This window comes from Gallus gallus, chromosome 2 (assembly GCF_016699485.2).
Source record: "Gallus gallus isolate bGalGal1 chromosome 2, bGalGal1.mat.broiler.GRCg7b, whole genome shotgun sequence".
Lineage (NCBI taxonomy): Eukaryota > Metazoa > Chordata > Aves > Galliformes > Phasianidae > Gallus > Gallus gallus.
The window spans coordinates 147,587,155-147,610,738 of NC_052533.1; the positions used below are offsets into that span (position 1 = coordinate 147,587,155).

The 23,584-nt window shown below is 45.8% G+C and overlaps 1 protein-coding gene across 2 annotated transcripts in view; it reads right to left on the reverse strand.

Annotated features, from left to right (window-relative positions):
- Positions 1-23,584, reverse strand: part of ZC3H3 (zinc finger CCCH-type containing 3) — a 156,259-nt gene that overhangs the window by 11,836 nt on the left and 120,839 nt on the right. The window contains exons 9-11 of one of the 2 annotated variants that reach the window (NM_001031585.3): positions 18,974-19,105; positions 2,613-2,788; positions 1,058-1,266 (exon numbers count right to left, since the gene is read on the reverse strand). In NM_001031585.3, the coding sequence (NP_001026756.2) occupies positions 1,058-1,266; positions 2,613-2,788; positions 18,974-19,105 (517 nt within the window). Of the gene's footprint in view, positions 1-1,054; positions 1,267-2,612; positions 2,789-18,973; positions 19,106-23,584 lie in introns of both variants that reach the window. The other variant, XM_015283175.4, reaches the window with a different exon arrangement.

Consider the following 23,584-nt stretch of genomic DNA (forward strand, 5'->3'; position numbering starts at 1 on the left):
GTCATCAGATTATTTTACAGATATCTGCCATTCCTTCCTTGCTTTCCTTTCCCCACTGAAAGGCCATGTACCCACTGCAGCACACAGCTGAGCAGCCATCCCTGCTTGCCTGTGACTCCAGGAATATGTTGCTAAGCCTGGGAATTTTCTTCCTGACAGCGTTGAGGCATCTCAGACCTCCTTGGCTTGAAGAGGGGTTTGCACTTGGCTGCTGAGCAACTCAGCCTCCACTTACAGAGGAAAGTGCAAATGCTCTGGTGCTGAATTCAACCCTTGTCCCAGCAGGATCCTGCTCCTGGATTGGAGGATGCAGGAGATCAAGGACAGGGAGGGAAGCTCAGAAGGTTTTTCCAGCCCTTCCCTTCACAGTAAGCCACATTGTATGAATTTCATCCTACCTCTCCGCTGACAGAGAATGAGACAGAGCCCTCCAACCCAACAGACATCCCCTGTTTCAGAATCACAGAATCATTAAGGTTGGAAAAGATCACTGAGATAATATAGTCCAGCCATTAGCTCCTCACCTCCATGCCCTTGTCCACAGCTGGACAAAAAAAATTATAGGTCATCTTTGAAGCTGTTCTGTTTTTCTATCAAATTCTCCCGGATCTCACCTCAAGCTGAAATGACAAGTTGCTGCCACAAAATGTTTTAATTTTTGAGCCCACTCTGCTACCCAAGATGGCATTCAGGAGATGCAACTATGGCACATCCCTCTCATGGAAAGGATGCAGTGCAAAACATATAGCAACATCCAGCCAAAATGTCCAGAGCTGGAAATGACCAAGTATGTTCCCAATGGAGCAGCTCCAAGGCACAAAATGAGGATATTCGGTTCTGCTTTGCCCTGCACTGCATCTCCATCACCTGTGGACATATCTGGGTCTCCTCAAAGCACCCCAAAATCCCCTACCTTCCAACTGAGCTGCTGTTGGAGCCAGCACTTAAGAGGATTGGTGGCTCATCCCACAAAAACACATGGATAACAATGGGGAATAACTCTCCCTGGTGGTGATTTAAGGCAGCCCAGTGCAAACTCAGTCCAAGTACTTCCTACCTGGCTCATCCATTGGTTCATCTTCATTCCTCTCTACTTTGCATTTCTTATCACCCGGAGAGGTTGAGGACTGGAGGGAGATGAAGGATGGAAGCTTCTGCAGGCAGCTGCTACGAGTGGTGTCTGCTTCCTTCCAAAACTTCACATCCTCCTCCATGCTGGAGGGTCCGGGCACTTCCCCATCATCAGAGAGTTGAGCTGGAACATTCCTAGAGGAGGAACACACACAAAGAAATTAATAATGGAAAACAAAATAATCCCCTCCTGGCAGTGCTGAAGCACATGGAGCGAGGCAGCAGAGCGGCACGTGGAGGCTCTCTGGGCTTCATCCCAGGCTGATCCTTGTCTCTGATTTCTGGCGAGTGCAGATAACATGACAGTTCAGCTCGTTTGATATCTCTGATGATGGTGCTAAGAAAGGAAAACAACCTCCTGAGCAGCTTTCGAGCACTGCAAGCTGCCCACAGGGTACCTAAAAAGAGCAAGGAGCTATTTTGCACCTCATTCACATGGGGGATGTGAGCTCGGTATCATTTCAAGGCTCTTCTGTCACCCAGAGAGCCTGCTGAGCGCTCGGCCCCTCTGCTACCATACAAGGCAGGGCTGGGGTGGGGATGATGGCAGCAGAGTGGCCAAGAACCCCAAGCTGGTGTTTTCTCCTCCTTCTAACTAGGACTATTAGACAAATTTAGGGGTTTGAAGTCCAATTTGAGTTTGGCTTTAATTTTCATTACACTTAAAGTGTCTCATTTCAAAGAGTAAAATCTGTGGCAGAGGATGGAGGATGTCAACTCAGGTTGGATATTAGGAGAAATTTGCTCTCAGAAAGAGTGGTAATGCATTGGCACAGGCTTCCCAGGGAGGTGGTGAAGTCACCGTACCTGGAGGTGCTCAAGAAACATGGAGATGTGGCACTGAGAGACACAGTAGGCATGGTGGGGATGGGTCAACAGTTGGACTTGACATTCTTAGTAGTCTTTTAAAACCTTAACAGTTCTATGATTCTATGATCCTCTCTTGGCAGCGATAGCACAGGATGAAACTTGGGGTGTAGAACTGGGCAGCCTGAAGCACAACAAATAACCAACACCCCGAAGGCAGAGGAGACAGTGATCTCCAAAAGGCTTGGAGAGATGCTACACACTCATAGTTGCTACCACGATTAACCAAAAACACAAGCCAGTTTCTACCAGAGCTCCTCCATCTTCCAGGTGGACGTTCTACAATAGCCTCAGAGATGCCTGAAGGTGCCAAAAACTTGGGCAGCACATTTCTAAAAGAAAGGATACTCACATTCTGATGACATGAACAAATCCTAGGGCAGTGAGATGCAAGCAATCCCCATGGTCCTCTCCATCAGCTGTGCTTCGAGACCTATTGCAGACCTATTGGAGACCTGATCCGTTTGCCCATAAGGACTCTATCAAGAAGGCATTACAGTGACTCATGTCATTGGCATCTTAAAGTAAACCAGCACGCACACAGATACGTGTATCCATAAGAGGCAGTCTGAGAAGACAATGGTTTAAGTGCAGTTTCTTCTACTCTTTCCTACCTGTTCGTCTCCTCCCAGAGCCGTCTCCACTTGGAGGGGGGGTCCCCATCTTCACCAGCACAGTTCCCTGGTGAGTGACGTTTCTTTTTTGGGTGCAGCAGCTTGCAGCAGGCACCCCTGGGGCAGATGCCCTTCTTGGCAAAGTCTGGGCAAACCAGCGTGTGCTTCTTCTTGCACTGGGAAGGATAAAAAGAGAAGCATTGGGAAATGTCCCTATTGAAATATCTGCAAGTAGCTCGAGCTCCCAAAGTTGATCTCCTTCAGGTGGCACCAACTCATTGCTTAAAGCAGAGAAAGATGTGCTGGTGTTTCCTCCTCCACACCGAAACACATTATTTCACACTGAAATATTATGTCAAAATATTAACCTTTTCCAGGAGATGCTATACATTCACACATTGCTTTCTAAGCACCTGACTTTACAGACCCAAGATGACAAAATCTGGATAGCAATCACCCCTGAGGAGATGGCACTGATGGTCCCAGTAGGTTAACTGAGGTGGACATATCAGTTTCAGACAGCAAACTGGATTACAAAATTTCCAATTCTACGTTTCTGACCTCCCTTGGTCACTTGGGAAGGAGTACAAAAGGAACAAAGCACATCTTTTTGCTTAAAAATGTGCCTATTTTGGGACTGTTGCCTCCTGCCAAAGGAGGCCAAGGGTTGGAGCTCAGTCTATGGTTTCCAGAGCAATGCTCACTGTGGGAATCAGTGGCAAAGAGAAGTCTGCAGAACTCACCAGATGGGCATTCTGCTGGAAAATGGCAATGTTTGGCAAAGGAAAAGGAAGGAAGAAATGCCAGAAAGGAAGAAGAGAGTTTTGGATGTGACTTCTATCTAGGAAAGTTAGTTGCCTTAAGGGAGAAAGACCGGCTTCTGTAATCTCCAACACTGGACACCATCACCCAGCAACCCAGAGAGTTCACTCCAATCAATGGAGCATAAGTGACTGAGAGTGGGGATGGAACTCAGTCCTTCCAAGGATGCTCTCTTCCCCACCCTTTACTCTCTCGATGGCAGAGAGGCCCTACAGAGATATCTCATAGTGAAGCAATGGAACAGGTTGTCCAGAGATGTGGTGGATGCCTCATCCTTGGAGACATTCAAGGTTAGGCTGGATGGGGCTCTACGCATTCTGATAGACCTGTAAGTCTATCTCAGGGGAACTGGACTAGATGACCTTTAAGGATCCTTTCCAATTCAAATGATTCTATGATTCTGTGATTTAACAGACCAGAGGGCAATGCCCAATGGCATGAAGTTTAACAAGACAAGTGTTGTGTTCTGCACCTGGGATGGGGCAGCCCTGCATATATAGGGATGAGAGGCTAGGTGTGGCCCCACGGAAAGCAATGTGGGGATTCTGATTGATGGCAAATTGAATCTGAGTCAACAGTGCTCCCTGGTAGCCAAAAAGGCCAAGTGTACCCTTCTAGCTGCACAAGGGAAGCGATTTTCTCACTCTGCTCTGCGTTGTGTGGCCTCACCTTAAGCACTGGATGCAATTTAGGAACAGAAGGACATAAAACTGTAAGAGAGTGTCCTAAGCAGAGCTATGAAAGTGGGGAAGGGTCCGGTGGGCAAGATGTATGAGGATCAGTCCCTTGGTTTGTTCACCCCAGTGCAGACAAGACTGAGGGGAGGCTTTATGGTGGCCTACAGCCAACACATGACAATTCCGGTTACAGCAGAAGGACCCAAGGGAACAGCACGGAGTTGCATCAGGGGAGGGTCAAGTTGAGTGTTAGGAAAAGGTTCTGCACCAGAGGTGGTAGGCAAGGAACAGGCTCCCTAGGGTGGTGGCCACAGCCCCAATCTCAAGTTCAAGGCGTGTCTGGACAATGCTCTCAGACATAGGGTTTGGATTTTGGGTGGTCCTGTGTGGAGCCAGGAGTTGGACTCGGTCATCCTTACGGATCTCTCCCAGCTTAAGACATTCTATGGTTCTATGGATGGTGCCTCACCTGACCGTTCACACTACAAAACTCCTTGTTCCAGGACAGAAAAGACACTAAAATTTTGCACAGATATCAGGGAAAGCAGAAAAATCCACAGAAAGAGAAAGTTTGCAGAATGACCATTCCTGTGTCTTTATAAAAATGCATCTCCCTGCAATAGGGAATCACAAGATGTGGGCAAGCTCCTGCCCTTTTAATACCCCCCAAAGTGGAGCTGTATGGGAGCAGCCCCCTGCAGTGACCTTTGGGACGGAATGGCAACCCTGCTGAGTTGCAGGAGTGAGGGACTCCGCTTGAAAGGGCAATGGGGTCTGGCAGCTCAAGGCAATCGCCAACATCAGCAGTGGAGAGAAGAACCCGACAGCTGGAGACTGGCACAGCAGGAGGGCTTGGGAGCCGGACAGATACACCAACACACCAGCTCTGCGGGGTGCAAGAACCAGGAGGAGGAGTAAAATTCATCAAAAACAGCTCCAAGCACTTTTCCTCTCTATTTCAAGGAGCTTCCATGATGTTATATCAAGTTGATAGGCCAACAAGTATCATGAAAGCAGAGCATCTCCAAATAGTGCTCAAGGTTTGCCATGACTCCAAAGTCCTACTGCTCTATCCCACCCAACCAGTGCTGAAAAATCAACACTGGAGACAATCCCCTGTAGGCGTGGTGTCAGCTCTCATTGAATCATGGAAGTATTAAGGTTGGAAAGATCACTAAGGTCATTTAGTCCAACCATCAGCCTATCTTCACCACCCTATTCACAGAATCACAAAATTATTCAGGTTGGAAAGATCACAAGATCATGAACTCCAACAAAGTCTCATGAGATGGTAGGAATGTGAACTTTTATTTTTTGGTATGCCATTCAACAGGGAGTATATGAAAACGAGCTCCTGCAGCACACAATGCTTCTCTCAGCCTGTTTAAGCAGTCGTTACCTTAGAAATTCTAGAAAACACACTTTTATGTCAAGAAATTTGGCAATACAGTCTTCCTTTTTTTCCCTACTTTCTTCACAACTTCCCAACTTCTGGCAACTGACGATAAGGACCAAGAGTAAGTGCTTAGAAAAGGCAGTGATGGGGCAGCTTTAAAGTAATTTTTCCCCACATATTAGCAAGCAGGAGAACAAACACCTCAAACTGATAATTGCTTTAAAAAAACAAGAGGAACAAAATGGGCTGAGTAGGGGATGGACCAGGGAAGACATCCCTGAAGGTGCTGAGGAAATAGGTAGATGTGGCAATTGTAGGAGTGGAAAATCAAGATGAGGAAAACCAAAGAATGTCATAGAGTCTCCTCCTTGGAGATCTTCAAAAGCCATCTGGGCATGATCCTGAGTAGGCAGCTTAGAGCATCCTTGCTTGAGCAGAGTAAGGATCAGATGGACCCAGAGGTCCCTTGCAACCTCAACCATCCTGTGATTCTGTCTAAGGTTCACAGCCTCCTCCAGTTCTCCATTCTTGCAATGACAGTGATGCCATGAGGACCTCTCTTACTTCTCCCTTTGCTTCCAACAGAGCATTGTTGGTGGGTGGCTGCTCTCACATATCAGCTTTGTTTGGCCACATTCCCTTGCACATGTGGCTCTTAGACTGTGCTCACCATGAAGGCAGAACAGGGCAGGTCTCGTGTTTCTCACCCAAGGACCTTCAAGGCTGCTGCAGCTTTTCCCAGAAGAGTGCAGGGAGCCAGGAGATTCCTGCCCAGGGTGGTCCCTGGCCAAACTCCCATAGAACATCTGCTGCTCACCGTCTTTTGGGCTCTGCCATATCACTTGTGTGCAAAATGAGTGCCCTCTGGGACATCTTGGACTCAATTGTACTTATGGGTCCCTTCCAACTTGAGATATTCTACGATTCAATGACCTTCTACCTGGAGAAATCGTGTTATCAGAAATGGTAGCTGCTCTGTGGTTTTGCAGTTGGGTCCAGTCCAACTGATGCCCAACTTTGCCCTGACATCCCAGCAGCTGTAAGAAAATCCAGTGGAGATGCCCCCACAGCAGTTCACCAAACAATATTAGTCAAGTCAATTCCTTATATTGATTTATTTGCTTCTCAAGCAACGCAGAAGACTTCTGCATTATTCTGACCCAAGTCAATTACCACTAATTATCAGCAGGGCAGCATCTCTCCCCAGAAATGCAAAATCTTCTCCTGTGTATCTTCCAGCACAAAAACAAATGTGGAAAGGAGAAGAGCAGGAAAAGATTCATCACCTCGAAAAGCCACATTGATGCATCACCTCTGGAACTGTCACCACGACATCAAGAAATGATGGAGAATGGCACTGATTTGGGGAAAATCCAAGAGATGTACATGGCTGCTTCTTCCCAGGTGAGGGGGACCAAGGGACAGTGCCACATCCACAGATGTGCGACATGTGTGTCCCCATCCCCACCAATCCTCACAGTGGGAGCAAGACTTGCCACATCCCCATCTGGTCATTGGCTCCACTGGTGAATATACACTTAATATTAAAAAAACAAAACCGCATGCGACTAATTCCAGTGCTGTGTCCCTGGCTCAGCTTTCCTAATGACTTTGCTCCCTCTATTTATTTATGGGAGGGAGGGAACGGCTCTTTTTTCTCTTGCCCCTGTGCCTTAAAGACAGATGAAGTGGAGGGTTACTGTAAAGCTGCTTGCTGCTTGCCACGTGTCAGCCGGGGTGAAGCAATGGGGTGGCCGAGCGACCTCGCGCTCAGGGCCACCCGATCCCTTCCACCTGTCAGGGTGGCTAATTATACTCCGTGGGACTCCCGCCAACAGGCAGGTTGTACCATAAAAAGAGAAAAAGTATGTGGCTCCTTCTAGCAGAGAGGAGAGAAAACCCACAGAAACCCCAAAACTTCTTCCAACCAGCTGCACTGAGTGCCCATGGGATGGCATCAACTTCATGGGGCGGGGTCATGCCATGAAGCGAGGTCATCCTATAGAACAAGGTCATCCCATGGATTGGAGATAGAGATGAGCTCCAGGGGGGACTCGTGTTCCAGGGTCCCCCCAGTCTCCCTGCTCTGGAGTTCCCCTCACATCCTGCCTGGAGCTGGGCAGCAAGCAGTACCCAAACTGGGATAGTGCCTACTGGCAGCCCTATACCCAGGACTCTTCCCCTGCTGCCAGGGAGTCCTGGATGAAATTCAAGGTGCTGCTCAGCACCCAAAAAGCCATAAATGGCCCCCAGCCCTGTCACTCACCGGGGAGGGGTCAGGCACAAGTGTATTTGTGGAGCGCAGCCTTCTTTAGCCCAGACCTGGCAAAGAAGGAGGCAGCAACTGGCAGGGCTGGTTGGAAGATCTCAGCCCTGGGAATGATATTAATTAACATTTTCCATCAACAACCTCAGCAAGGCAGGAAGAAGGTAAAGCTGGGTTACTGGGCCGACCAGTAACCGCCCAATGACCCCATGGGGGGAGGAACAGTCTCATCCAGCCCTGCATTCCCGGCTCTGCTCCACCAGGAGTTTGCCCATGTTGAACTTCTCAAATATCTCCAGGCTTGTCTCGCACCCTGCTTGATTCCTCTTATTCCAGTGCCAGGGGATGGCAGATGACATGGGAAAAGAGACTGGTGAATCCTTGCTTTTCTCTACCCATTTCTTCGGGCTTCCATCCACCTCTCCATACAATGAGCACAAGGGAGTCTATCCAGCACCTGCCTGGAAACCCAAACCCAAAATGGAATTGCACAATCTGAGGAAGGGGAGCTTCACAAGGACAAGCTAAAACCCCAAACTCAAGAAACTCAAAGTGACTCAACTCAACTCAAGAAATTCAACGCAGGTGCTTTCTTTTTCCAAGCCTGTAGCTCAGCGGGAGCTATTAGAGGAAGCCCCATCTCCAAGTCACAGGATTTACTGGCTGGATTGATGTTAGGTTGTTTTAATGTACCTCTTCCCCATGAGTTCCCAGTGTTAAGTGGCTGCTGGGAAGCTATTGCTGGAGGTAGTGGGGCTGCTTTGTGACACTGTTCAGAGCTGACAGACAGAAAGTAGCTTTTTTGATGGCCTTTTTATAATTGGATGCAAATGGAAGCAGCCTTAAAAATTCCAGCTCTCCATCATTAAAACCTGGAGGACAATACATCCAAACATCATATGGGCTGTGGAATAATGATGGGAGAAATTTAGCCAACACATGGAGTGCTGCTTGTGCCTCTTTGTCTTCAGGCAGTCAACAGGAGAAATCAAAGGGTTTTGACATTGTTTTATCTTTTTTTCCCCAGTGCAGAACAGGGGAAACAGCCTCATGTCAGTTTCCCAACTGGGAAATACTACAAATGAGAGAGCTCCGACATTTGGGAAGAAAAGATTTAATGCTATTTGAAAAGTTGCAAAATTCCCCTCCCATGGTTGCAAACAGCAGTCCCAATTAACAGTGGATATGAAAATGGCAAACAAGCTGGCAGGAGCTGTGATGACCAAGGGAAAGCATCATTTAGCAGAAGTGGACACTTGAGCTTGTGGTTTACAAGTCAATGGTTTGGAAAAAGGGAAGAAAAAGCTCAAAATCTGCAGAAAAGGAAAAGTTGCTTGGTGCCACAGGATTTTGGGGCCGCTGCTCCAAGGCTGACAACAGCACATGACAAAGTGTCAAGGAATAAGGGAATTAATAAGGTTACAATGACCACTAAGACCATTCAGTCCAACTGACACTGAGTGTGACATCTATCTTTTCTTGAAATCCTCCAGGGAAGGGAAGGATGTCCTGAAAAGCCAGAGGAGCCATGGCCCTTAGCAAACTCCTGTTTGGCCTTACTCTAGCCCCAAGGCATCAAGGACTGGTGGAGACATGGTGAATGCATAGCCATGGATAGAAGGACGAAGGTGAATCCCAGTTAGAGAGCAAAGAGTTGCTGAGAACCAGCATGGAAACACACACGGGAATGCCTTCAGCACTTAATCATTTCCTCACTGCTTTGCAGAACCTGCCCAGGAATGCTATTTCCATCACAGCCCCCCGATAAGGTCATCCATCACACCTCCAAGTCAGGATGGAGCCAGTTTCATACGGAGAACCCATTCACGTTTCACATGGATAACCCATCTATGGGAACTATCAACCCCAAATCATCACCTTTGTGGATGGAACAAGGTAGACACCAACTGTACACCCCCTACAGTGAAGTCTTCACCAGAACCAGGGGCTCTGCCATGCATGCACGGGCTCCCAGGTGGCCTGAGGAGCTGCCACTGGTGTTTGCAGGGTGCAGAGATCATCCAATAAAAGAAAACAAGTGTGAACAAAGGGGAATTCCAGTGTGGAAACAAAGACAAAACCTGCTCTGCTTTGTGTTTGCCTATAAAGAAGTTCAGACCGAAATCAAGAACTTTGCCTCATCAGTATATTCCCAGTCATTAGCAGTGATTTAGTGACTACTTGCCTCCAGACTTCCTAATTTTCATGTTTTGTGATGCATCTTTTACTACAAAGATATTAAAGCGCAAGAGAAAAAAATCACAGGCTGGTATTTATCTAGGCACTATTATCAACTAGCCCAGGCTATTAAGCAGTTTGAGTTTGCCCTGATAAGCAACATCTTTAATGCAAGCATCTGAATGCTGTTGGAGATACTACAGTTAAATTAAAGTTGCAATAAGAACCCTCATTATGCCATTACAGAGTACGGTAAATAAGATGCAAGATGGAAACCCACAAAGATTTCTGCAGAGATACACGGATTGGATGGGGCGCAGAAGAAACCTGATTAGTTTTAAACCTCCTCTGGAAGTGACAAAGCTTTTTAAATGGGAAGCTGCCATTCCCAGTACTCAGATTTATCACTACCAGTAGCACAGCCTCAGTTGCTGTTCTAATTTCAGACAAGAATCACTTGGGTGTGCAAAACGAAGAGACAAACCCTTTTCTACTGGGTGTCAAGCACTGGCACAACTTATTTGCCCTTCTTAGACCCATTTCGCAACAACATACAGTCAAGTCCCTTGTCCCAGCTGACATAACTGGGCACCACATACCAGAATAGGTTTATCAGAGAATCACTGAGGTTGGAAGACACCTCCAAGATCATTACATCCAACTGTTGACCCATCATCACCATGCCCACTCATAGAATCATAGAATCATTATGGTAGGAAAATATCTCCAAGATCATCCAGTTCAACTGCCAATGTTGGATCTATTGGTTGACTCCTAAGCCAAGGTTTCACTCCTCGGTTCCAGTAGATGTGAGTTTGCCATTACCCATTTCTTTTTTCATGATCTGTGATCTTAAGAACAGACATATTCAAGACTACCACTAAGTCTGACCACTTTTGCTTCTTTCAATAAAGAATTTTCTTACTAATAGCTTTGTTGACTGATTTCAGATTTCTGCTACACACTGTACGAAATAAAAGAAAAACAAACAAATTAAATGGGTAACTGTAGCACACAGAAAACATCTGTCAACCAAAGCCAAAATTAAAGATAAATAAAATGAAGTTGCATTTGTAGATGATTTTCATACAACTGCAGTGAACTATAAAAGAGCTAGCAAAGGCTACCCATCAGATAATTCTGAATGATGGGATAAGGTAAGCTTAAAAAAAGTCTACTTGGCACATCATGAACATGTAGCTGGAACAGGTAGATACGTGGCTACTGTCTATATATATGCCCAAAATATCACTCCTGGTGACCAGACTCGAAGTCATCTAGATCAAAATGAAGGTGAGGGAGGTAAAAATGGCTGCGAATTGGAAGAAAATCAGAAACACACCACCAATGAGAACAAAGAAAGGATGATCCAAGAGCTTCAAGGAGGGGGGTAGTCCAAAGGCTTTTGGATATAACCTGGGCGTTTTGGAGTTTGAAATTCATGGTGTGAAAGCTCAAAAACAGGAGTCGGACTCAGTGATCCTCAAGGGTCCTTTCCAACTCAGGATATTCTATAATTTTATGAAAATAAATGCCACAACACCTGGCCCTGGATTTACATGAAGAAGCCTAGAGAGGGCTTGTAGCCTCTAAAACCACCCGACTCCCTTGTATACCCCATATAAAGTGGAAACAGGGCAAAATGTCCTATGATTTGTTTCATACATGTAAAAAGCACATACACTGGTAAGACTTGGTGTTTCTACCATCTGAGTCCAAAACATTTGCATGCAGGACAGATAAACTTAAATCTTAAATAGTTATTTCCCCTGCATGAGCAAAAGAAAGTGAAGTTTTCAAGATGCAATAATGTGATGCCTTCTCATCATTCTCCTGTTGTAGGTGTATAGAATGGATCAGCTCTTTAGAAGACGCAATGTGCAGATCCCTCAATATCCAACTTTCTTGAATGCAGGTGGATAATCTGTTTGAGATTTGATTCTACTAATAAAAGCCCAAGTGAGTTTTATATTCAGTGCAGAATGAGTGGGGCTCAGAAAAACTATTCTTCCTTTCGTAGTCCTTAAAGATTTGATCCAAATGGAATTAAAAAGGGAGGTGTCCCTGACCAGTTGAACAGTGGAAGTCATTCCCTTCATGGTTGTGATGAGTTCATGCTTAGACTGGATGGTCTTAGTGGTCTCTTCCAACCTTAATGATTCCATGATTCTATCTCCTCCCTATCCTTTGATCAGCTAATCTGTTTCACTCATTTGCAGTTTTAATGAATGTTGCCTCCAGGTGGCTCCTGTGCAGCCCTGTGTCATGGTGAGAGGACCATGAATTGCATCACTCTTCCCCTCTGCCCAGGTATGGTCACATATGCACATGTTTGAGATCCTGTTCCTCCCTACCCATTGCTGCAAGCTCTCTCTGAATCAAAGGGGATAGGAAATTGGAAGCAGCTGTGATAGGATCATAAAAGAAATAAGATGGAGGTATGGCCAACAGAGAGAAAATTTGGGATGGCTCAAAGCTTAGCCTTCCCCATACCCCTCCCTGTGCTCATGCTGAGCACAGAGGTTTTATATTAAGGTTTCTTGCACTTCAAATAGCCCCCCTGGTAGCTGGGCATGGAGGAGCTTCTCAGCTTGATTGGGTTTAATTCAGCATAACAGCATCATGGGGTTTGGAGATGAGTGCTTCGAGCCTGGAAATCTGCTCCTGCCATGGCTGCTTCTCTCCAGGCATCAGCAGCAGGGCAATTTGAAAGAAAAATCATCTGAAATTCAAACCTGTTTAAAAAAACCCCGCAACTTAGTCTGCCTCAAACTGACAGCATAGGGCAAATAATCCACATGTGAAGTAGCTGCATGAGGTCTCATAGGGTATTTGAAGGGCCTTCAAGAGATGAGCAAACCTTCATTCACCCAAGGATGCAGTGCTGAAGTCCCATAGGTACCGATTTCCCACCCAAAAGTGATCTGGAAACAGAGCCCCTGAATGTGGTGAATGTCAATGCCAGCATATCTGGAAGGAAAGAGGAAGGCTGGGAGGAAGCTCTCCTGCTCACAAAATCAGAGCACTTTCCTTTGCAACACCCAGCACATCCCAAACCTCTCCCAGATACAATCATGACTGGTTTGGAAAAGATGGGATGAAGGAAAGGTCTCAGTCTTTGGGATTTCCACAGCTAGAAGACGTTCAACAACCCATGTTTCATCATAGGACCAAAGAAGGGTGAAGAGATACCTCAAAAGACCGACAGAAATCTGATCTCTGCTGTGAAAAAAATTGCTCTCCGTCACAAACTGAGCAATGGACAATTAAGAAAAAGTCCCAGAGACATTTAACTGGTAGCTGATTCCAAAAGTGAGGCTTTTCCTCATGATTAGGAATGCGTTAAATTGAATGCATCAGATATGTGAAATGGAAAAAGCTTTACAGTGACAACCTGTTAAACTTCCACCAGAAAAGGAGAAAAGAACCAACGTGATGCATCACAAGATGAGAAAAACGAGAACAAATCGTCAGCAAAGAAAAAGTCCCCGAATTGGAGTTTTCTGTAAAAAAACAAGCAGCTGTCACTGCTATCACTGTGGTCTTTCCAACCCTAATAATTGATTCTATGATTCTATGCTTGGGGACAGCTGGGCAGTCCCAGCATGGCTCAATGATGAGCATCCCTGGCAGAGCCCCGCTTCCCCCTGATTTATCCCTTTACAATTTCCCTGTGCGTTTTCACTGTTGTTTAATCTCACAGTGTCTCACTGCTTAACAGTTCCCATGGGGGAACAATTTACCCACAGGCTTCCAAGCAGCTGATGGAAACAATATGAAGATAGGTATTTAATGCAGCACGTTCGCTAATGTACACCATGGGGGAAAAGCTTATTTAATACCGAACAATTTTACAGATGCAGCAGGCTGATTCACTTGCCTTTGCTGTGACACACTGGTAGGAAACACTGGTGCTGCACCAAAACTTGTCTGAGCCCCATTCTTCCAAATACAATTTATTCCCCAATAAACCAAAGTTTGCATCTGCAAAGCAAATTGCAAGTTACCTGCTCTGCAGGGACATCTCCAGTCTTAAGGCAAGTACTTTCTGTATGTAATCCTAGGTGCATGCTCAAAGCCATGCAATTAAATATTAAATGATCAAAAATTAAATATTAAAGCAGCAGTGTGTAGTCTGATTTTTGGGTGGTTCTGTGTATAGCCAGGAGTTGGACTTGGTGATGGGTTGATGGTTGGACTAAGATGGTCTTAGTGGTCTTTCCAACCTTAATGATTCTGTGATCTTTATGGGTCCCTTCCAACTTGGAATATTCAATGATTCTATGATTCTATGTATGTCAATGCCCTCAGTATTGTGTATTATTTTGGAAATCACATTTGGGCACAGCTAGGAGAGAAGGTTGGTAGAGAAACCACCTCTTGTACCACTCTGCACCCATCAGATTGAGCACAACTCACCCAATGTTCAATTACATCCAATCCCATGGCACTCTTTCAATGAATAGGCTCTCCAGGGTGGCTGCCTACAGGGACAGAGGATTCTGCAGGTTTCACCACCATGGACATGTCCCCTTGCTTGTCCCTTGCCCCTGGGGACATGCTATAATGCCGTACACCCACTAGCGTCATCCCATTCTCCTCCATGAACTCATGCCCCAAACACAGGTGAGAGAAACAGAAAGGAAGGAGGGATGGTGGAACAGGGTAGTCTTTACCCTAGCACAACTGGTTAAAGCAGGACAACTCATTTTAACAGCTAAAACTTGGTAAAACAGGAAGAGACCAAATTCTAGCAAAAAGTATCATCAACAGAAAACCCTGGGGAGCAGGTGCAAGTGACCTCATTTCTCCTTCCCCCTCTCCCATTTCCCCTTTGGTGTTCCCCTGGCCAGGGGGATATCAGCTTCCCCCAAAAGGACCATCCTGTGGTGCTGGAGAAGGTCAGAGAGCTCAGGGCAATGCGGCAGTCAGACATCCATAGGTGGCATCACTCTAAGCAGATTACTCATAGCATCCCAACACACAACCCAAGAATGAGTGAGGATGCTGAAAACTGAAATTCTAACTTTGCTATCAACTCCCTTCTGAAAATAATTGAGTATAACACTCAGTTAACGAAGGATTGGGTCACGTGCTCCTACAGGAGCTGTCCCCTTCCCCCAAGGGCAAGGGACCCATTTACAGTCTATGTCCCTAAAACAAGGACTTGGGAATTCAAAACTGAAGTTTTCTCACTTTTTCTGGAGGTGTTCAAGACCAGGCTGGATGGAGCTCTGGGCAACCTGACCCAGTGCCTGATTTGGAATCACAGAACCATAGAATACTCCAGGTTGGAAGGGACTTATAAAGATCACTGAGTTCAACTCAACGGTTGGCAACCCTGCCCAGGGCAGAGAGATTGGAACTATATAATCTTCTGAGGTCCCTTCCAACCCAGGCCATTCTGTGATTTTATTATTCTGATGAAGGTAGATTGGGCCAGGTCCACAGAACAAGACCGGCACCATTTATATGAAAAGTGCACACAGTTGGAGTCAGAACCCAAGGGATTGTCAAAGCCCAACCATGTTGACCTGAGCATCCTGCAAAAAATCCCAGAAAACACTCAAGATGTGACACTGCCAATGACATGCCATCAACTGCGAATAATTTATGGCATTTTTTATGAAGGTCTGATAAAAAACAGCACAGGGAGAAAAACACAGCGGGGAGAAGAACCCAACGCAACGCGCTGCCAAACCCAAGCAGACCTCAACTCGTAATTCCCGGATGTCCTCCCCTCGGAGTTTATCCTCATAGGATGCTCTACCGAGTGCTCAGGCTGCGGGCAGATAGCTCTCAACACTTCTCGGACAACAGCAATGCAGAACAAGAGGAGATTTACTCCCGGCCTAAATTATTCAAAAGAAAAGGGACTGCGCATCTTTAACAAGGCATCGTTTTATGAAGCAAGGTTAACATTTTTACTTGATTCAGTAGAATATTAGAAACTCTCCGGGGTCCATTTGAGGACTTTCTACTTTGAGCAAAAGAACGGACTCAGCACTTTTTATATTATTTAGAGAATAAAATTAACCCTTAATGGCCCAAGCTGCTATTTCTCCTCCCCAGTTAAATATGGCCCGCTCAGCAATTTCTCCCCATATATAATTACAGGCTGCTATCCATCATCTGTAGGAGAATGCTTTTCTGACACTCCAAAAGTGACGCAGTAAGCACTTTTACTAATAGAATAAATATTCTAAATATCTCTTTTATATTTTCATTTAAATTGGAATATTTTAAAATAATTGTAGGGACGCTGCCCGTGTGGCTAGTGCTGCAGGACAGCTATGTTTTTCTTTAGAAGAAATGTTTATCCTGCACACAGGCCCCTCCACACACCGACACAAAAAAGTAATTAGCCAAAGTCTAATTTATTAGGATTTCCCTCCATTCTTGCTGATGTCCTGAGTTTCTTACAGCCCTTACTTTTGGCTTTTCTTCCTCCTGTTTGCTTGTTTTTTGCCCTGTAGCCACTTCTTCCATCTCGAAGGGATGGGTTTGCCTTGATGAAGGTACCTGGTTGTGTTTTGGTGAAGGGACAACTCAAGAAACATGTAGATGTGGCACTGAGGGATACAGTTTGGTGGGAAATATTGGTGGTAGGTGGACAGTGGACTTATGGTTCCATGAGTACACATGGAGGGGGTGGGCTGACAGTTGGACGTGATGATCTCAGAGACCTTTTCTAACCTTAATGATTCCCGTGATTCTATATGGAGCCTTTATATGACGTTCTCTAGGCACCTACAGCTTTTCCCATGTTAATCCACCACAACACGTCATGGCTTCACCATCTTTCCCTTTGTGCAAAGCTCCATTTTGGGCATCTCCTGAGAGCCAGCCTTCGATTACCATTGTCTCCCCTTGGCTTTTCAACCCTCATCTGCTCCCAGAGATGTTGTTGAGATCTTCCAGTGTCTCCATCAAGAAGAGCTCCTGGGATGGAGAGAAGGAGAGCCCAGATCCAAGCATCCCACCCAGATCCCAACATCTTCAGAGAACAGCAGTTCAAAACACATGGGATTCAGAAAGCTGTAGGAGCAGCCACTCTGCGAAACAGTGCTTAGGCAACCACTTCTTCATGGATAACTATTAAATGCAATAAAATAATATTGCTCTATAGGCCCGCTGGGGCGTTTTTGGGATGGTGCCCTGCGATCTGGCAGACTTTATGTAAACAAAATTATTGTTTCATTAGTGGCTCAGGTTTTTTTTTTCTTTCTTTCTTTCTTTTTTTTTTGTTTCAGTTGAAGCGCTGAATTAAAGCAGTGTTTGCAAAACTCCAAAAGTGTCTGAAGTGTTTGGATGTGGTACCTGGTAGCTCCAGCTTGGGGAGTTGTTCGCTGAAGTTTGTGTCTTATCCCTACTCAGGATATTATTTCCATGTAAGGCAAATTCATCCTAGAGGTTAAAAGCGTATGTCCCAGAGGGAAGAGAATGGCTGCTATCTTCCAGCTTTATCAGTGCTGGGTTCAGATGGTGCAGGGAGGTTCAGGTTTGACATCAGGAAAAACTTTTTCTCCAAAAGAGTGGTCAGACATTGAAACAGGCTGCCTAGGGAAGTGGTGGATTCACCATCCCTAGAAGTGTTCAAGAAACGTGGAGACGTGGCACTGAGGGATGTGGTTTAGTGGGCAATATTGGTGGCAGCTGGATGGTTGGACTAGATGGACTACAGGTCTTTTCCAGCTTTAATGATTCTATGATCTCCATAAATCTCAGCATCTACTTCTGTCCCCTTATTCAGTCTGCTGGAAAATTTTCTGTCTACCTCTTCCCAATTATGAGCATGCACTGCACAGCCTGAGAACTCTGATGTGATCACAGGGAGTTTGAGATGGCAATGGGAGGAGTAAAAGGTGGTCCTTATGTTGTTCAAGGGATCCAAAATAAGTTGTTTTATCAACAGAGTGGCTCACAGTAAGAGGCCAAACAAGGTATTAAATGAATAGAAAACAGCAAAATTGAATCAGGAAGGTATGATGCAGCCAGGAGGTACTCTTCCCCAACCCAACAACAGGGGCCATCCTCTCCAGAAAACATGGAAATGTGGCTCTGAGGGACATGGTTTAATGGGCACGGTGGGGATGGGCTGGAGTCGGTCCTGATGATCTTAACGGCCTTTTCTAGCCTTAATCATTCTATGATGCTAATACCCAGGGATGCTCAGCAATGCCTCAAAGCAAGGCAGTGGGAGACCCCTACAGCATTTAGGAAGGAAAGCGTTGATGTGAGACATTGCATAAATCCCAAATTTCATTTCTTTAATGTAAGAGCCCCAAAATTCCATTGGAAACCAGCAACTGTTAGCCAGCTCCAACTCCTTCTCTGGGAAGGCTAAGCAATCCCATGCTCTGTGTGTTACATACGGTGCCACAAGTTCAGAGACACCTTACAAATCAACCATGGGTGCACACCAAACCCCTGCAGCACTTCACCACATTGACCTGAAGCAGAAGCATATAGGGATGGGAGCCAGGCTCCAGGAAATCCCCTTCCAGGAACACATCTCAGCACATCAGGAGGCTCAAATGATGTAGTCTACAATAGGAAGGGTGCTGCAGCCGCTGCTAAAACTGAGCCCCAGGAGCTCATGCTCAGTTTTAACCCACCACGGAGTCAGCGTGACTGAAAATAACCATTAAGTTCTGCAAAAAACAGAGCTCAAAGTGCTCTCCTTTTGCTTTTCATCTATTTAACTGAGCAGTGCCTGGGGCTGGTGCTATCTGCACACGGATGCACAAGACCAGCACATGATTGCGAGCTGCGACCTCCTTCATTTGTTTCCTTTTTCTTTTTTTTTTTTCCATGCCTGTAAGGAAACAAAGCCACTTTGCCCATAAACCTTTGGAAACGCATCCAGGTGTTCAGCAGCTTCCAGCTCTATGGCTCCCTTTGGTGCTGTAGCTCGCGTGAAAAACAGCTGGTGGCTCACCAGTACAGTGCCCTCTGCCTATTTTAGCAAAATCCCAAATCCATCACTGCAGGCAGAGAGGGAATGGTTGCCTTTTTTTACCTTTTCTCCCATAGGGCAATAGCCTTTGAGAAAATCCTGGCACACTTCTGCCTTCCTGGACACGTAGACGTGGCTGTAGGGGCAGTTGCTGTTGTTGCAGATCCCCTTCAAGAAGTAGGAGCACACTGGCATCTGAAAGAGGAAAGGATGAGAAGCAGAGGATGAGAAACCCCTGTACTCGTGGCTATTAGGAACTGTTCCAATGCCCAGAACTGAAATAAAATCGTGACACACGTAGAATAAATCTGTGCCTTTTGCCAACCACTGATCCCAGGGGTATTTTTAGTTCTTCTGTTGGGTTCTCACAGCACAGCTTCATGACATGACATGGTCCTGCTGTCACAGCATCCCACAGGATGATTGCTGGAAAGCACAAAACTGCCCTTACAAAACTCAGCATAGCAAAGGGATGGGGTTGTCAGTGGCATGGGATGGATTTGTATCCCCTGCAAAGCTCCCAAATAACCTTGGAGGAAAGGGCAGAAAACACCATCCCAAGAGATGATGCAGCAGCAGAAGCAGAGGGCTTGCCCCATTTGAAACACTCTTTCCCATCATGGTTTTCCTCTCTCTCCTGTGGGTTTTCCAGCAGCACAAGGGTAATCCCACAGCTTAACAAGGGGAGATAACTGCTTGCAAGCATAATTTGTAAGGGAGACTGTATCACATGCAGGCAACAGCCCAGCACCCCTAGAGCTACAGGAGGGCTGGAGCTGGAGGAAGAATGCTCCAGGAGAGGAGGAGCAGAGCTGTCCCAGTACACATGCTTGTTGCTCCCCAGCTTCAGCATCACTATGACAAACAGTGAAAAGCAAGAGAGCATTCACCCACCGCCTCAAACTGCAAACTTCACCTTCTTGCAGCTGTTATAATTAAAAACAAATTACCAATCTGCAGCAATATGTCACCATCCTTAACTCAAAGTAGCTTCCCAACCCTAGAAGCAGCTTTGCGATGTGATCGGTTTGTAACTTAAATGCTGTTCCATCCCTCAAACGCTGTCCCATCCCCTCAACGCTGTCCGATCCCCTAAATGCAAAATTTACTTACTGCTCAGTGCACTACTGATCCCTCTGCTCATCCCACTGCTGCTGCTTCAAGAGTCCCCAAACCAATACTTACCCTTCTGCAATAAGCGTGCGCAGAAAAGTCCCTTTCCCTGAAGGGCACATTTAGGGTTTTAACTAAATTGGCTCATTTGAGGCAAAGAGAGAGGGAGAGATAGAGGGAGGGGGGAGCAGAGGGGAAAGAAAACAAAGGGTGCTTTAAGAGAGAAGAGTTTATTTTTAATTGTCTTTTAACTGCAGACATTAACATAAAGGACAGGGCTCTAGGGCTATCTTTTTTGTTGGTGGTGGTGTGACCGTAAATGATTCCCTTAATGTAGTTTTTGATATAGAGCCCAAATTAGCTCTAATAAAAAGGGATAATAAAGCCAGCTCTTATACAAAAATAAACTCCTCCTAGCTGTCAAGCCTGAGCCATTATCAAGAGGAAGCAGCACTCTCATTTCAATTAACCTTGTTTGCACCCCACTACGTCCACACAAATAACAATAACATTAATTCAAGGCACTGGTGCGGTGCGTCCATATTAGACAGCTTTGACTATGTACACGCTTTGGAGCCAGCAGCTAATGAACCCGAAACTCAACGTGAATTTCCAAATTGCTCACAACAGAGTTTTGAAGCTCTATTAGGGAGAAAAATGCTGATTCTTTTTGAGTTCCTCAAGGGGAAAAGCTGTTGTAGCAGCAGCGGGCGGCTGCCGGAGTCCTAGCCTCTTGCTAACCTTCAGTCACTAACCCATTCATTCAGATTTATGGGTTCCTTTAAATCACAGCGACATGCTGGAGGCTCTGCCCCGTTGCACAGAAGAGGAGTCAGCTCTGCCCGGTGTCCCCTATAGGGTGAAAACCCCATTAACTCCACTTTCCCCTATCCCCCAGGTAGGCTCCCTATAATTTTTCCACTGCTTGGAGAGGCAGATTAGCTTTTGAAGCCACCTCTCAGGCATAGTGACCATATGAATGAATGCTTTGCCCTGGGGTATCCAGCAGAGAGCATCCTTGGAGCAGGACTGCAGCTGGAGAAAGGATTTGGCTGTTTGGGATGTGGAAAAGTTCTCTGCTGGCTCACAGCTGAATCCACAGCCTCTGAATATAAAACACAGGGATTTCCCCCATTTTAAAATTCTGTGACTTCTCAGTGGGGAAACTGATGTATGGGATGCTCCAGGTTGAGCACGGCTTTTGCCCTCAAACTGACAGCTTTAGCCCCAGTAAAGTCCTGCTCCTTTTCCTGGACCATTCTGCTGACTTCCCACCAAAATGGACACATGATGACAATCCCAGATAACACCCTGAATGTGAGGGTCCCCCCAAAACCCCAACGTGACATTGAGAACAAAATAATGGTGCCATCGGCAGAACCTTGGACAGCGCTTGGGAACTCTAAATCGACACCTCTTTGCTATTAAGCACCATAATCATTAATAACTGCAAATACTAGATAAGAAATATTAAAATATATAATAAATATTAAAATAGATAATAGATAATAAATATTACAATAGATAATAAGGGAAAACCCCAACTCAAATAGCTGAAAGTAAGCCACTCACTCATCCTGAACCTAACAATTCTCCCAGCAAAACCTGCACACAGGGAAAACACTGCCTTCCTCTGCCAAACAACTTCACCTGTCTTCCTTCCCAGTTGATAAATGAGGGAATCACCACCTCTGCCTGTAATCAGCGGGTTAACAGGGAGTTACAGGAGCTCAATAGTGGAGTCGCCTCTCGCTTTGGGCAGCTGGCTCCCCACGGCCATAAATCACTGTGAGCAGGCTCCAGCTCCTCAGAGGAGCTTGTTTCTCTTCCAGACGGTGCTGACGACAAGCACAGGGCAAGTGGAGACCTCTGAACTGCTCCAGGGTACCTAATCCTGCAAAAAATAATCCTCTTTCCTTACAGAGAGTGATCTCCACGGCTACAAACACCTCATCCAACAAGATCTGTTTTAGGGTTGAATTGGAGGGCTGTCACCTGCCCGCTTCCTATGCTGACGTAACCACTCAACCTGGGATTAGATGATGCTTCAGGACCCTGTGGGACTCCTATGGATATCTCTAAGTCCCAAATCTCATGCATGTTTTTGCCCTGGGATCGAAACCTGCTGATATACCCAGAACCACTTAATGCACTGGTATAGATAGAAGCTGAGCACTCCGTAGGATCCGGACCACCATGGGACTAACACCAGCTTTCAATGCTTGCTGAAATATCCAAGACCACTTAAATAATTGCTATAGATGAAAGCTGAGCATCCCATGAGGTCTGGTTCAGTTTGGGATCAACAGCAGAATCCAATGTGTGCTGAAATGCACAGGACCTATAAACTCATTGGTATAGCTGGATGCCGAGTATCCTATGAGGTCTGGATCAGTATGGGATCAACATCAGGCTCCAAAACCTGCTGAAATATGCAGGACCACTTAACTCACTGGTATGGATGGAAGATGATAATCCCATGCAGTATCAGCTCAGAAGCACTGAGCGCTGCCAGCAGTGCTTGTACATTAATTATTTCAATGTAAAGAAATTAGCAGCACCTTTTAAAATCATCTTATCCCAATGTCCCCCCCAAATTTCTATCAATTATAGAGATTCTGGATATGTCAACAGCCTTACAAACAGCAAGACCCTTTGCAAACATTTCTTCTTTCTCGTTTCTTTATTTCTGAAGACTGTCTTCACATTATAAGGAAAAAAAACAACTTCAAACAGTCCTCCTTCCTTCTATCAGTCCTCATCCCCATTGCTCCTTGTCATGCCATGAGTCATGGAGTACAGCTGTCCCCAGTCTATCTTCTCTATTTTATATACTCATGATTAAGTGACTCTGAAGAAACAGACATGTAAAAAACATATGGTGTTTTGTGTCTCGCTCGGAGCAACTCCGCTCACCACCAGCATAACTTATGAGCTCCTTGGTGACAACGAACGTGCTGTATGCAGAGAGGGGAGGAAAAGGAGACAGGAAAACTATGAGGGAGGAAAAGGAGACAAGAAAATTGTATGTCCAAAGGTGGTGATGCACCCTCCTTTTCCAGTGATGCTCAAATAGAAGAGAGTGAAGAAGGTGCTGCAAGGGCAAATTCACAAATATTCCAAGCAAGATGAAAACAATAATGAAATTAAAAGCCATTCTGCCCAACAGTTTCACTGCCTAGCTTTTACAGAGAGGTGAATGTACGCCCAAAGGCTCCTGGATGCTGCAACATCATCCTTGTCTACCCCTAGTGTGGTGTGATTTGGAATAAGGGTGATCCTGCACAGGTAACTAAGGATTAGATGCTGTAAACACTGCTCCCATGCACTTTCTCTGTGATCACTGGAGTTTAAGTGCTCCTTAACCCAACACATTTCACCAATACTTCCAGTAGCCCCAGGTGCTCTGGTTTCCAATCCACTGCTTAACACTCTAATCTACTGATTCACCACGCTGGTTTAAGCAGCACACTCTGCACCCATTATAAGCCCTGACCCTGTAACGAGCCTGAACAGCTTGGCAAGCAAAGTACAAATGAACTCTATTTGAAGCACTCTGTA